Consider the following 16,731-nt stretch of genomic DNA (forward strand, 5'->3'; position numbering starts at 1 on the left):
TCCTCACTGACTGAGGTAAGACGCACGCACAGCCGTAACCGCATATGGTAGAAACGTGGAATTTGGTCAGATATTTACTTTCGTAATCTGGACATCCACTAAGAAGGGATTTTGAAAAATTTTAACTCTAAAGGGGTGAAATAGGGGTTCAAAGTTTTTATGGAAAAAAAAAAATCGACACCGATTATTATAAAATTTGAAATTTAGATTTTTAAAAGTATTTAATTGAACACGTGTTTCATCGTTTTCTAGAATTCTTCCCCTAAGGGTGCAAATAAGGGGTTGAAAGTTTGTATGGAAAAATCTTTAAATCGCCACCGATTTTTATAAAATTTGAAATTAAGACTTAAAAATATTTCATTGAACACATGTTTCATGGGTTATTAGAATTCACTACTAAATACGCAAGCGAAGCTGCGCGCGTCCGCTAGTATAATTATATTACTAGCGGACGAGCGCAGCTTCGCCTGCTTATTTGCACCCTTAGGGGTGAAGAATTCAACCATGAAACGAAATCGCAAATAACCATGAAAAGACACGTGTTTATAAAAATCGGTGGTGATTTAAAGATTTTTCAACCCATATTTCTTACTTTTAGGGTTAAAAATTTTAAAAATCCCCTTTTAATGGATGTCAAGATTTCACATCAAGAAACATCTGTCCAAATTTCACGTTTCTATCACTCGCAGTTACGGCTTGCGTGTACCTTTGCCCCCATAAGATATATAGAAAGACAACGCATACTTATGTTGACCGCAATCGTCCTGTTAGCCAACAATGTTGAAAGCCATTGTGTATCGATGTTCAATAGTACCTTATCTTGAGGTGTTGTCAAAATTTTTATTTTTTAACATAAGATGTAATTTCTTTATTTTTTTTAATTGATAGACTTTATCTTTTGTTAAAAAAATATTTATTTTATTATCTGTCTTTTTTTATAGTATTATTTTCTTAAGAGTCATCCCATGTGGCCAAAGACTGAAATTGTGACTTCAAGTTACTTAAATCGTTGTGATGCGTAAAGTTTAATAAAAAGCGATTTTATTTATATTGATTTTGTTTGATTTAAGGCTATTCATGTAAACTAAAACATAAAATTGTCTTCTTCCTTTAATAAAAAAGTAAAAAAAAAATTTTAAGTTAAACGGTTTTATATTGCAGATAAATGTACTAAAAGCTAAAAAATAATTTCATAGAAATTATGATTACTAAAATTTAATCGTGGGGCACGTCCAATATCTACAATTGAAAGACATAGCGTGAGACTTCACCCACCTAGTGGTAAGTAGCAAGTGTCCCCACGATTTTATTTTAGTAATCATAATTTCTATGAAATTATTTTTTAGCTTTTAGTACATTTATCTGCAATATAAAACCGTTTAACTTAAAATTTTTTTTTTACTTTTTTATTTTTAAGTTTTTAGTTTTTATTTCTCATGCTATTCAATTCGTTGAAATGAGGCTCGATGTCTCATTATTGCAAGGTTAATGGAGAATGTTACGAACGACCCCCCCAGAGGTCCAATAGAGGGACAAGGCTATGTACAACAAGATGTGCCTGAATCTTGAGGGGAAAACGCTAACGACATATCATTTTTATCCACCTAGTGCCATACAGTTCTCGGCGCGCTTTTACCTTTTAAGCGACCCCTAGCGACGTATCATTTTTAGGCACCCTATAGCCACACAGTCCTCGACAGGATACCAGATTTTGACTTAGGTGGGAGATTCATATTGTAATTGTGTATAGTATACTGTATTATACTTACCAAGCCCTTTATTTTGATACCCATATTGATGGGATTGAAAACTACATTATCCGCCATTTTGTAGCAGTGGCCATCTTTGATTTTGATTTTGTATAGTGCACTGAATTCTACTTGACAAGCCCTTTCATTTGATACCCATATTGATGGGATCGAAAAAACTAACTTGTACGCCATCTTGTAGCGGCGGCCATCTTGGATTTTGATTTTGTATAGTCCACTGAATTCTGCTTGACAAGCCCTTTCATTTGATACCCGTATTGATAGGATTGAAAAAAACTAACTTGTCCGCCATCTTATAGTGGCGGCCATCTTGGATTTTGATTTTGTATAGTCCACTGAATTCTACTTGACAAGCCCTTTCATTTGATATCCATATTGATGGGATTGAAAAAAACTAAGTTGTCCGCCATCTTGTAGCGGCGGCCATCTTGGATTCACAATAATATTGAATATGGATAATTGTATTGTCACCAGAATCAAAGGCGTATACCAAATTTCAGATCAATCGGTTAACGGGAAGAGGGTTAAATTTCAATTACTAAATTTGACCCAAACAAACAAACGGGGTGAGCTAAATAAAACCGTTTAAAAAACAGACGGAATATGACCAGTAAATACACTGGTCTGACAGACCCGACGTCCATATGTGTGTTATAAAAAAATCACGTCCATAGTTAAAGGATATACATATTGGCGGATCTCAACGCCGCGCTTTGCTCCGACACTAGATAAAATGTGAAATGAAAATTTAAATCTAAATAAATATTACCTTTCCAAGAGTGGCGATCGAACCCATAACCAGTCGATTTTGCAGCACACTGTGCCACTGCGCCATTGGCCTCTAGTATAGACATATACCATCTTAAAATATATATATATATATATATATATATATATATATAGACCTTTTCAAACCTTTCCTTTTTTGGATACAAATAATGTTTGTTTTTCTCATTTCATTTCACAAAAATGGTAATAAAATTGAAAAATTTTATATAGTTCAATTATTTATTTTCAAACTATTGTAATCATTTTAGTCACCGCCACTCAATACGCAATGCCTCTAGAATTCGGCGGAAAGTGCGGCACGGAGTGTCTTACCACTATGATCCCTCTGCCTACCCTGCTGTGTGTGTGATTTTACAAAAAGAAGAATGTCCTAATACTACGTCCCCCTACTCCCACTACGTGTTATTAGAATAGAGCTTATAAAATATATTACGACCTAATAGTACATACATATATACAAAGTTAAGTAAAAAGCTCTTCAGTAATAAAATCCAATCCAATTTGACATTTTAATAAACTCTAGACGGGATAGACTTATAAACAAATAGACTTATAAACAATAGACTTATAAACAATAGACTTATAAACAATAGACTTATAAACAAAAAATAATAAATTCTTGTAAGACAATGTAATATTGTTAAGTTATGAACACTGCGACCGTAATAAAATTTATCTCAAGAGACTATTTAGACGAGCTCGTAGCAACAGGTGAAAATAATATAAATTTAAATGAAAAAATATGTTACTCTAAAAATGTATTGAAGTCACTTCAGCGAAAATGACTCCATATCAATCACTTTCACATCTTAAAAGGTAGGACGAGTCGTTCTTGTTTATCTTGTTTATTTCTTAGATATAAACAGAATTTTGTTTACTAAAGACAATCAGCATTCTAATACTGAGCTTAGAGTTATACATTTATAAATAAGGTAGGCAAATCTTTAGTATGAACATCCCCTAGTTTCCGTTAGATGTCTGTTACCGTTACCGAGGTAGACAAAATATATGATTATAATAAAATAATAATTAATCGCTGTAATTTATCGCTGTTTGTTGTATGAGAAACTCTATTAATGGGGACATTTATCAATCTCCACCAAAGACCAAAACAATGATTTTTAATTTTGTTTCTTTTTCTGTGCGTTTGTTGAGATTTATCTCAGAATCAGTTTAGCCGATTTGTGCTGTTGTGTTTAGGCAAACTTTCCTTAGCATCCAGTTTTTGTCTACATTTAGAAGGAAAAAAGATTTTATTTTTATTGGTTTGAACTGAATAGTCTGAAACTAGATGCTGGATCGATTTGAAAAAATGTTTTATTTTAAGCATCCTACATTATCTCTGACTAGCGGACGCGCGCATCTTCGCCTGCTTATTTTGACCCTTAGGGGTGAATTCTAATAAACCATGAACCACGTGTTCAATGAAATATTTTTAAAAGTCTCAATTTCCAATTTTATAAAGTGGCGATTTAAAGATTTTTCCATACAAACTTTCAACCCCTTATTTGCACCCCTAGGGGATGAATTAAAATAAACCACGAAACATGTGTTCAATGATATATTTTTATAAGTCTAAATTTCAAATTTAATAAAAATCGGTGGCGATTTATAGATTTTTCCATACAAACTTATAACCCCTTATTAGCACCCTTAGGGGCTAATTTCTAAAAACTGTGAAATACGTGTTCAATTAAATATTTTTAAGAGTCTGAATTTACAATTTTATAAAAATCGGTACAGATTTAATTTTTTTTCCATACAAAGTTTCAACCCCTGTTTCACTCCTTTAGGGTTAAAATTTTTCAAAATCCCTTCTTAGTATATGTCTAGATTATGAAAGTAAACATTTGTACAAATTTCACGTTTCTACGCACAGTGGTTACGGCTGTGCGTGCGTCTTACCTCAGTCAGTGAGGACAAGTCCTTTCATATATATAGAAGATGAACATAGGCTATATTTTTCAGATCCGATTCGGCCTTGCTTCGGTGAGGTCGCACAATTGGGCTATTATATTTATTTCGATCCCTTGTCGAAGTGATACTGTATTTATATTAGTGTTGTGCTGCGGATTCCTGCGACTGCTGAGCTGCGTGGCGTCCTGCTGCGCTGCGTTGCCCTGTGGTTGCCGAGTCCCGCATCGCTCGTTTCCAGCGTCCGGATTGTTTGTTCAGTAAGTGAATACACAGTTGTTATTAGATAGGTACTCACCTACTGTTCACCGACGGTAGATTTTGCTTGTTATATATAGTGTTAGTTTTAAAGCACACACCCCGTCCCTCGCCGCAAGGTGAGGGGAGAGACAAAGCATGGCCGGCCTCAGTAGCTCCGAGCTGCTGAGGTACTTAGAGACCTTCCACGGGGAGGCATTCAACGCCGTGATGAAGTTCGCGCAAACGCGACACGATGCGCCTAGCTCGCCTAGCGCGCCAGAGGTCGGCCCGGATGCCGATATGCAGCCTTCAGCTGCCGGCCCGAGTGCCGTAGATGAGCCGTTGTTCTCCGGTGGGCCTTGCGACCTCGGAGTCGCCCCGCCGAGGGAGCATTCTCGTGCCCCTACGCCGATCCAGACTGAGGTAGAGATGGAGGAGGGCACTTGCCTGTCCTCCGATTCGGACGATGACGGTTTCGAGACCGTCGGATCGCGCTCGGCCAAGCGTAAGGCCAGGGCCCCTAAGGCCCCCCCCCCCGCCCAAAAAGGCGAACAAACCCGACGGCCGGCGTTCCCGCGCGAACGACTTAACGGTTTTCCCCTCCCCTGCCCCCGCCTCTGCGGTTGAGCGGGAAGAGGATGTACCCCCCCGCGCGCCCCGCGTTAAACCCCCGCCGCCCATTTATGTGCAAGATAAGCACAAATGGGGCAAGGTGTCGCAGTGGCTCAATAGCCACAATGTCCAATATTCCACCGCGCGCTTAACGCAGGTTGGAATCAAAATCCAAGTTAGGTCTTCGTCGGAACACCGACAATTTACCTCTTTCCTTCGTGAGTACCAGATAGGGTACCACTCTTACGCCCTGGAGGACGAGCGCCAATTGCGCGTCGTTCTCAAGGGCATTCCCAAAGAGATCGAAGTCGATCTCGTGTTAGATGACCTTCGTAGCAAAGGCTACCCCGTGCGCCAGGCGCACCGTCTCTATAATTCGCGTACCAAAGCGAAATTCGATATCGTGTTAGTCATCCTTGACCTCACTAAGGAGGGAAAGGAAATATTCAATCTGAGGTCGGTGTGTTCTCTCACCGGCATCAGAGTCGAACCCCCACATACGAGGGGTCTCATTGGGCAGTGTCATCGCTGCCAATTATACGGGCACTCTGCCCGCAATTGTTTCGCGCGGCCTAGGTGCGTTAAGTGCCTAGACGATCACGCGACTGCGGATTGTCCCCGCAAAATCCCCGATCCCGCTGTGCCCCCAAGCTGCGTGCTATGCGAGACGCAGGGCCATCCCGCGAACTATCGCGGATGTTCCCGCGCGCCGCGCAGACGCACTAGGCGCGGAGGCAAAAAGCGCACCTCCAATAAAAAGGAGCCGGCTCCTACTCAATACGAGCCCGCCCCTCTCCCTAAAGAGAATGCGTGGTTTAAACCCGCACCTACACCGGTCGTCGCCCTCGCCGCGGCACCGGTACAGCCGCCTACCCCTCAGGTAGCGGCTCCCCGCCCCGCGCTCGCGCCTTCCGGCGCGACCGCGACCGCGCCCTTGCGCCCGGCGCCTTCCCGCGCCGCGCCCGCGCCCGCACCCGCGCATTCCCGCGCCGCGCCCGCCCCCTCTTCTAACGCTAGCGACTTAGCACTTGTGCTAAGATTCGCTAGATGTTTTGATTTCAAAGAAATCAAAGTCCTCGCGGCGAAACTTAGGAACACGAACGGTTCCGACGATCGCGCTCAAGTTATTATAGATCATATAGATCTCATCGAAGCCATTCAAGGCTTCGTCGCGGTTTAAATTTTTCCAATGGCGGTCATAAATAGATTTACCCCACGGCCCGCTGACTCGCAACTCGCGCGTATTAAACCTAGAGCCCTGTCAATAGCGACCTTTAACGCAAACGGTGTCAAACGCCAAAAAGAGGCTGTGAGCGCCTTCGCGCACGCCCATCAAATAGATATCTTATGTATACAGGAGACTTTTCTTAAACCTGCTGTTCGTAGTCCTGGCATTGCGAACTACAGGATTGTGAGAAATGATAGAGCCACCCACGGTGGTGGCACTATGATTTATTACAAGAAGAATTTACACTGTATACCACTCGACCCTCCGTCTCTCGAAGCAGCCGAGGCGTCGGTGTGTCAGGTATTCCTCACAGGCCATCAGCCTTTAATTATAGCTTCAGTTTATCGTTCGCCGTCTAGGCAATTATTAGAAAGCGACATTTTGGCGCTACTTAGTATGGGAGACTCGGTCCTTCTGATCGGGGATTTCAATTGCAAACATAGACTTTGGAATTCGTCGGTGACTAATGTCAGCGGCAAGAGGCTTCTAGCCTTCACAGAGAAATATAACGCTTGTGTTATAGGCCCGCCTTCTCCCACTCGCTTTAGTGTCCTCGGCACAGGCGATGTACTCGATATTGCCATACTTTCGAACGTTGCACTGTCGCAACGTTCAATAGATACCATTCTCGACCTAGATTCGGACCATCGTCCTGTCATTCTCAAGTTAGGTGACGAGCGCCCCTCTGGCCCTCCCACCAAAACTGTGGTCGACTGGAGGAGATTCGCAAAGCTCCTCCGCTCGAATGAATCCCCTCTTAAGGAATTAATACCTGGCATCGCCGACTCCGCGGCGCTAGCGATAGACGCGGCGAATAAATTTACCGATTATATTTTAAATACAATCCAGAGTTGTTCGAAAGAGGTAACAAACTTACCCGACGGTAGGTTTGATATCTCAGAAAAGCTCAGGCGATTGATTAGACGCAGGAACGTAGCTATGCGACGACACGATACCTACCCGACTGACAAAAATCGTAGGGAATTTTACAGATTAAAGAGGAGAGTTCGATTCGAATTCGAACTTCTGCGCGGTGAGTCGTGGGATAAGAAGCTCGAGGGGCTCGCTCCATCGCACCAGGCATTCTGGGCGCTGTCGCGAGCTTTTAGAGTCGATTGTCTCTCGACTATGCCTCCTCTAGTTAGGTCAGATTGTTCAATTGCCGCCGATGACACCGAAAAAGCGGAATGTCTCGCTGACAGTTTAGAGGCTCAATGTACCCCGAGTAGTCAGCCCTGCGATCCGAGCCACATTGCGCGTGTGGATTCCGCGGTCGCAGAATGGGCGCTGACGCCCCCGCAAGGGGAACCGCTCCGCCCGACCTCTGAAGACGAGGTCAAAGTCATCATCAAAAACCTCAAAGATAGGAAGGCCCCGGGGCCCGACAAATTGTCTAATAGAATGTTCAAGTCCCTACCGGCTCAGTTCATATCTCTATTGGTCATTATTTTCAATTCCCTTCTTAAGTCGTGCTCATTCCCCGACGAATGGAAGGAGGCCATAGTCATAGGCATTCCCAAGCCTAATAAGCCGCGGAATATCCCGTCCAGTTATCGACCTATCAGCCTTCTCAGCTGTTTAGGTAAAATTTACGAGAGAATCATTCTCGTTAGACTCTCAGAGGTGGTAGAGGCCGACTCTCTGCTCTGCAATGTGCAATTCGGTTTCAGAAAGAAACATTCCGCCATACATCAAGTCCACCGTGTTGTAGAGCATATAGCTCGATACAACCTTAGGGATCCTTCTCACAGCAATACAGCTGCTATTTTTCTCGATATAGCGAAAGCTTTCGATAAAGTCTGGCATAACGGCTTGATTTACAAGCTGCGCGCCGTTTACGGCTTGCCAGACTGTCTCGTACACATCCTGCGGGACTTTCTCTCGAATAGATACTTTCGCTATAAAGTCGAAGGCACTCTCTCTTCCCCCCGCCTCCTCCGCGCAGGCGTGCCACAAGGCTCTACGCTAAGTCCTATCCTGTACTCGTTGTACTCCAGTGATATCCCGCTCACTCCGGGTGTTCACCTGGCTATGTACGCCGACGATACAGCCCTCTTCACAACCTCGCGTTGTACTATCCTATTAAAAGATCGACTCCAGAAAGCGGCCCGCGCACTCGGTGAGTGGTTCCGCCAATGGAGAATCGAAGTCAATCCCGAGAAGAGTAAAGCAATACTCTTCCCTCTCAATAAAAATATAAGAGTCTCTACCATCCATCTCTTAGACAAACCCATTCCCTGGGAAAAACAGGTCAAATATCTAGGTGTCACTCTAGACTCTAGATTAACTTTCAAACCCCACATTACAAAAGTCTGCAATAAAGCAAAGTACATTCTCAATAGATTATATTATCTCATAAACAAGAATAGTAAAATGTCACTTAGAAATAAGCTGACACTATACAAAGCTTGTATTAGACCTGTCCTTACTTACGCTTGCGTTGCGTTCGCGCACACCAAGCTTGCTCCCTTGCAAAAAGTGCAAAATAAATTCCTGCGCATCGCATCAGGTTCCCCCTGGTACGTGCGTAATGTCGACCTACATAGAGATTTTGAACTGGAATCGATTCACGAGCACTGCAAACGCTTAGCGAAGCGCTACTTTGAGCGCGCAGGCTCGCACGCGAACCCCCTCGTCGCTGAGGCGTGTAATTACACGCCTCACGCGATTCGTAGACGCCCGCGTAGCGTCCTCTTAGACCCCGATGACGCCATTACCGTAGCAAACGGCCCGTACGTAGGTAGGAAACACACTACACACGCACGACACACACACCGTCGTCGCCGGAATCGACGACGTAGTCTAGCTTATCTCACGGCCCGGCGGCGCCTCGGCGCCGTCGGGTCCAGCGGTTAGGGACCGTTAGCTCCCTTAGATTAGTCTAATTTTATCCCCCGGTCGCGGCTTCTGTGTCGCGGCCGGCTTTTGCTTAGAATAGGGAAACTCCCAGCCCGCTCGACGACCGCAAGCCGAGGTTCGAGCCCCGCAGGGGGCGCCCTTGCGTCGTCGGCACTCCCCACAGGCAGCCACACAGTGCCTGCATATTTTCAGGGACAGAGTACCCTCTTCCCTACCCACCCGGTGTCGCTGTAAAGGCCAGTAAGGCTAACAGCATTAAAGTCAAGTCCGAAAAAAAAAAAAAAAAAAAAAAAAAAAAGGCTATATTTAATACGAGAAAAAAATGGATCCCTAATCCAGGTGAAATTATTGATATTGTAACCCCTCGCTGTTAAAATTATTGGCAATACAGTTTTTTTAATAGGACATCAATATATACAAAGTCCGCTATACTTCGCAAGTCAAATATAAATTCTTCCAAAGCCAAAGTAAACTCTAATTTTTATCTATATGAAATGCTAAACAAGGTAGAATAAATATAAATTAATTATTTTAAAATGGTTACTGTGGTTCAGCCTTAAGAGATAAACATATACCTTTGAGGAATTTTTAATATTTTTTTAAAGGACAATGTTTTTGTAAAATATTGCTTTGATGTGTCTCATAAAGTTGAGTAAGCGCACGCCATGTAATGGTTCAGGAAGCTCATTTCGCTTGAGCTTCACACATTTTGGACAGCTTCATGATAATTTTCCTTATTACTTAGCAACGGTTGCTTAGCGACGGTGGACGGTGTCTCCTCTTCGCCAATTATCTGGGACCTCCCCTGATTTTCAGTATCATCTCGGCAGTAACTCCATCTGCTCCCAACAAATTTGCTAATTGCCGTTATACAACTGTTTTACTGAATTGATTGAATCTTTAGTTTTCAATTTCTTTATATTTCAAGCGGGCGTAGCTAGTATTATAATATACTAGCGATGACGTGTTTCACCCACATGAACTATATGATCATTTATTCAATAAAATGAATATTTTTTGTTTTAGTATAGATATTTTTTTAATAAAATCTTGTATTAATATCTTTGATTTTCGTGTTTTTTATATTATTTAAGTAAATAAATTTAACCGAACTCAGGTTATCTTTTCTATATTAACTCGTTGTTATACTTTGCAGTAATTCGAGGTCACTAGAAGATAGTCTTATTCCATGAGTTAGTTTCATAAGTAGAAGGTAGAAAGAGGTAGAAGGTAGAGTTGGTAGATATACCTAAGCATAAATATATTCCATTTAATCCAGTGTATTATGCATTGGAATTGTTTTATGCAAATGATTTCGGCTCGAAGAAATTAAATCTAAATTCATGACATGGAATTTCTTGTGTTGTCTTCCGAAATTATCTATACGTGCACTTTAGCCATACTATTTACTTTATTATATACTACCGACCCGCTCACGGCTTCGCCCAATTAAACTTTTAAATTATTTTCTTAAAAAAACAAAAATCTAAGTCAACGTAATTAAAAGATACGATCGTGTATGCTCTATTTTTGTTGTTTTGTATGAAACGTATAATCAATCTTATAGATAACTTACTTCCCTTTGACCTAAATTGTGAACTTTAGTATCGAATTACAGATTACAGTTAATATAATAAAATAACATATTATCATATATATGTTTATGGCAAAAGGAAAATATTATATATTTATATTTTTGAACCCCGTTGTGGCGTAGGGGTCCAACCATGCGACTGTACATTACACTTACTGTGAATTCACAACCGCAACACAACAATACTTGTGGGTCTGGGAACGAGGCAAAAGCGTCATCAAAATTCATTCAGTCATTTTTAATGAGAAGACGAACAACAGACAACAATTCCAAAAAATATATATTTTATCATCTGTTACTTGTATCATTCAGATTTTTTTTTAAAATTTTAAATGAACAGATTTTACATCTTTACAGTTTCATTATATATAATACATATAGATATAGATTTCATAGTTACGACTGTAAAACTTAAAACATTATTTCTTGTTCCCTTAAAAATAACAAAATTACAGAAAATCCTCTTTAGGTACTTTTTTATTTGATTATAGTAAAGTAACGTGACAATAACATTTTACGTAATAATTTTTTTTAAAGACGTAAACATAGAAGCTCAATCAAATAAGGTAATTTACTCACTATGTTTTCTAGTGTAAGACCTTGTATAAACAAAATTAAAAATCGAACGTTTAAAAATCTAAAATCTAAATACATAAATAAACAATTTATTACCTTTAAATAGAAGTAAAAGTAATATTATCCGATGCAAACAACAAATACGTTTCGACCACATTTTAAGAAAATTTCACAATTTATGTATATATACCACTATAATTTACAAAAAGATTAGAAGTTTGCACAGAAGACCGTCACTTTTACACAACACTATTCACAAATATTCACAGTTGAGTTTATTTCGTAGCGAACCTTTGCGTAGCGTTGTAGAGGCGGCGTAGCGTCGTAGCGGCGTAGCGCCATGGAGGCGGCTAGTGACGGACTGATAGGATCTGCGCGCGACGGCTCTTCTATCCACACTTCCCTTCATATAGTAATTTAAACGAAAAGTGACCTAAAGTTAAACATATTAGAACATTAAACAGTTTGTAACTTAACTGAGTAACTGGATAATTTTAGGATATAAAATGCATAATTAATATAATATTTGTATATTATATAATATTTTAACTCAGACTCTGTACCGTCGTTTTCTAGTTGCGAGGGAATGATGAAGTAACGTCATCAGGTTCAAACGTTAATATTATTTGTTTAAACATAAAACGTTATCACTTAAAAGATTTAGTTGTAAATAAATACTGTGCCCTGATAATCTCTCTCTTTTCTTTATAAAATCTTGTTGTTATTATTTAACAAATTATTAAAACTACGGTCATGCCATCTATTTGGAAGTGATCCTATGTGGTACCAGTATTCGGGACAGTAGTAGCGACAAATATAATAGGTACTAGTGGCCCGCTCGCGGTTACACCCGCGTGAACTATGTTATTATTAATTTCTGTCTCTATGACTACGTCAAGTGACGTCTAAGCAAAATTTGAGACTTCTAGTATTTGTAGTAACGGAGTTTTATACAAACTTTCGACCCCAAAAACAACCCCTTAGAAGTCGAATATTGCAAATTCCCGTCTTAGCGAGCACCTACGTCCTGTAAATAACTCCTATGCAAAATTTGAGATTCCTAGCACATGTAGTTTCTGAGATTTCGTGATGAGTGAGTGACCTTTCGATTTTATATATATAGATATAGAATTACAGACATTTTCGAAACTGTCATTACAAAAATATTTGAAAAGATTATATAATTATGACTCCATTTTCCTCTAATTACGTACTTTCGTAATAGAACAACCGCTTGCATTTGTACCATTAATCAACTCTTTGAATTAGTTCAAGTATCTTCATATATGGATGAGTTTTCAGGTAGGTCGTGTATACCGACTTTTTCAAAGCTTTTGATAAAAATTATGTATTTATTATAATATATTTATGTAGTTCTATATGTATTTTTTATGTATTATATAGCAAGTAACATTTAAATTAGTTAGTTGAGTTTATTATACAAACTTAATTAACATTTTTACACCAACCTTAAATTTAATGTTTTTTTTTCTTTTAATAGTAGGGGTTGCTTGAAAGAAATCACCTGTGGTGATAAGGCCGCCCATATACCAATGCTTTTCTTACTGTATTTTTTTCTTTTTGTGTTTAATAATAATAAATGATTATTATTTGATCAGTAAGTATTTAATATTTGCGTTACATAAATAAATATTGATTTATTCTTGTATACTCAAACGATATGAAAACTTCGAAAAGATTTCATTTATATCTGATTGCTTATTTTTTACAAGAAAATCTCAATATGCTAAGCTAATATTGTAGTTGAAAATCCGTTTCATTTTTTCACTCAACGGCGTGCTTTGCCTTGCTTCCAGAGCGAGAAATTATTTTTTTTATTCCATTTTCATCTACTACTTGCTGCCGACCCTCGACTTCAAATGAATAAAAAATGGCATTTAAATGTATTCAGTTTATAACAACTATTTCGTATTTTTTTTTGTACCATAGACTTTTACCATACTGTATGTTACTATATCATACACAGACAAATATACATATGTTTTTCTCACTGTTAAACAAACTGAAATTGAATTCATCTCGTTTTTTGCGACATGTTGTTTTAACCTGGATCGTTGCCTCGATGAGATAGTTGCCTGGGGTTTGAAAATATTATGTTATAGAAGTTTTATAGTACGTTATTGAAGTTAATATAATTCTGTAAAACATGTCCTACCACCAGCCACCAGCACCAGCAACAATTTCTATAAAAATATTAAATTTTTACTACTGATCTTGGTTTCAGTTCCTTTTTTCTTTGAATGCACTTTTTATTTAATATCCATACCTATATTATAAATTTGAAAGTAACTCTGTCTGTCTGTCTGTCTGTCTGTCTTTTACGCAATCAGGGCCAAACCGCTAATATAATTGTGATAAAATACTCATATAGAGATACTTGAGGGTCCCGGGATGAACATAGGATACTTTTTTTTCTCATATTTGTAATATTTTCGATATATACCAATATATTAAAATACTTATTAATTTGACATGCAATTTATTCCGCCATGTTAATAACAACCGTCGTTAAGCTAAGCAACGATTTGCAAAGTTTGTTGTTAGAAAACGTCACCCAAAATGAGCTTGCTTAACGCATCTCTCTATTGAAAACTGTAAATAATTTCATAAATGTATTTAATATTCGTATAGTTCAAGCGGGCGTAGCAGCGTTCGGCTCCACTAGTATATATATACAGGGTGGAATTGACGGCACCACTTTAAATGAAACCACAGTTTTAACTACTCTATAAAAGCCTAATATAATTCAGAAAAAAAATAATTCCCAAAAATGAAAAAGTTATTTTTTCAAACAAAATAAATAATAAAATAATCGTTTTAAAAAAAAACGCCATTTGTAAAGTGTAATATTATCACTCACACACTTACCTGTCGGCGCGGCAACGTCGCACACGCTTCATTCAAGAAATCGAGTCGCAGCAACTAGCGTAGGTACGTAGGCAACGGCGGCGAGCTGATGTTAAATTAACGCAACACTTAGGAATACACTTTACACACACTTTTATTGAATTATTTCTATTAGGTTTTTAATTTTACTTTTGTTGCACTACAAACACATTTTTTATGTTCCCGTTTTAAACTAACACTCATTTTTAACATGTTTACAAAATTATTACAATAATAGCATTTTTTCTCACTTTTTTTAACAATAAATATTACATTTTCTGTCCACATTACATTCAGCTCGACAATGACCTATATTATTACACTTGAAACATTTAATATTTCTTTTAATTGTAGCATTTCTTTTTACAATAAATGCAGATGATGATGTTTGGAACTTCCAAGCATTCCAATTTTTTACTCCTTCCAGTTTTATTACTGTGCTGTTTCCCTTCCATTGTGATTGTTTTTTTTGCTTGTTTTTCTTTTTTATTCCTTCCCGGCAACTTAACCTCCAAATTTCAATACCAACGCCGAAGCGTCGCGTGAAGTAACGCTGTTTTAATCTCGCCAGTATTTCTAATTTTCTACGATTGATGCAATCTTCTTTATTATTGTTACGACATGGTCTGGGCCCATAACCCGTTGTATTTATATGGTTTAGTAAATAGCATTCAGCTATAGTCCGACCCAACTACTATTGCGCAGAATGTACGCGCCGCACCGATTCTATGGGAATCCCCGGTAATCGGTGCGGCGTGAGCGGGGTGTCTTTGTGCAGATAACAAAATGCATTTTTAATATTGATTGATTGTTTAATATAACACTATAATTCATAATAAATGTAGATTATACTTTTTACGCATGATTTGATATTAAAATAATTAATAAAATTATCAATACTATTTACAAATAATTACTAAATATTAATTTATTTCGTATTGAGTTTTCGTAGGTTCTCGTGTAACATTATAAAACTCGTTTACTCTTTAACTTTTATACGATTTTCTATCAAAATAATTATACAAATATAAATAATAATGAAAATCTTAATAAAAAAATTAATAGTATATTCGATAAGTATTTTAGTTAATGGCAACTATTACAATGTTTTTAATTATCTGTGTAAGAACAGAACTTAGCCGCGGAACGGCTAAGTTCTGTTGTATTTACATTATTTTGTTTTACTTTATACGTTGAATAATTATTAAGTATTTAAATTATTTGGATGTTGTTTAATATTAATTTTATCATTAATCGGATTTCTAAAATCGTGATGAATGTTTCGTGATCGTGATGATGTGATTACTGAGTATTTTTCTCAAATAAGAAACTATTGTGTCAGTATTTGAGTCTACTATCAAAACGTACATTCTTTTAAGACATTTCAAACAAATGTTGAGTTTTTAATATTACTTATGATGTAAATATTAGTGCTAGTAAAAGAAAAATGCGACAACGACGATGTAAAACTAATGTTAAATGTAAGTACCTATCTATCGTAGTTCAATATCATTTTGTGTGTTAAAAATGTTGAATATAATTTTGTGGGTGGTTCAATAACCATGCAGTATTTCTAAATAATTTCATAATAAAGGTGATATAATAAATTGACTTAAAGTAGGATTTTATTAAACAATTTTAATAATAATAATTGAACGTTATTTAGATTTATAATAAATAGGTAATTGCGTGAAAAAGAACGCGAGATATCGTTCTTTCTCGTTCGGTTTTGTTTTGACGAATGAAAAGTAGAAGATTGGCAACGCTTAGTAGTATTTTTGTAGTAGTATGTGTATGTGTGCGTCACACGAAATACAGGTATGGAGAAAAATCGTGAAATGAAAAAAAAATCCTACGTCCAAATTGTTGAGGCATCTTGATTAATTTCTTTAGCTCCGGGTTTGAAATATTTTACCCTATATGCAGTTTCAATTAAAGAAGCGCGACCTCTTCCACCCTGTATATATATATATATATATATATAAATACATAATCGCCTCAATCCTTGTTTTAGTATATAATTATAATCTCGATGTAGTTTGAGGCTGTCGTGGCGCAGGGGTACAAGGGTGTGACTGGTACGCGATGGTTGTGGGTTCGATCCCCTTTCGAGGAAACGAAATATTTACTTGAATTTATATTTCCGCTTCTATCGACGCAAAAGCGCGGCGTTAAGTTCCGCCACTCAACACGCAATGCCTCCAGACTTCGGCGGAAAGTGGAGAACGGAGTGTATTAACACT

General features: G+C 38.2%; 1 protein-coding gene across 1 annotated transcript in view; it reads right to left on the minus strand.

Annotated features, from left to right (window-relative positions):
* The window catches only part of LOC146528943 (uncharacterized), a 35,859-nt gene extending 19,392 nt beyond the window's left edge, over positions 1 to 16,467 (minus strand). The window contains exon 1 of the mRNA XM_085202768.1: positions 11,678 to 16,467. Coding sequence (XP_085058894.1) covers positions 11,678 to 11,738 — 61 coding nt within the window. The 5' untranslated portion in view covers positions 11,739 to 16,467. The remainder of the gene's footprint in view (positions 1 to 11,677) is intronic.
* Between the last annotated feature and the right edge of the window lie 264 nt (positions 16,468 to 16,731).

The sequence above is a fragment of the Heliconius melpomene genome, chromosome 19 (assembly GCF_056956725.1).
Source record: "Heliconius melpomene rosina isolate 202511_hmr_F chromosome 19, ASM5695672v1, whole genome shotgun sequence".
NCBI lineage: Eukaryota > Metazoa > Arthropoda > Insecta > Lepidoptera > Nymphalidae > Heliconius > Heliconius melpomene.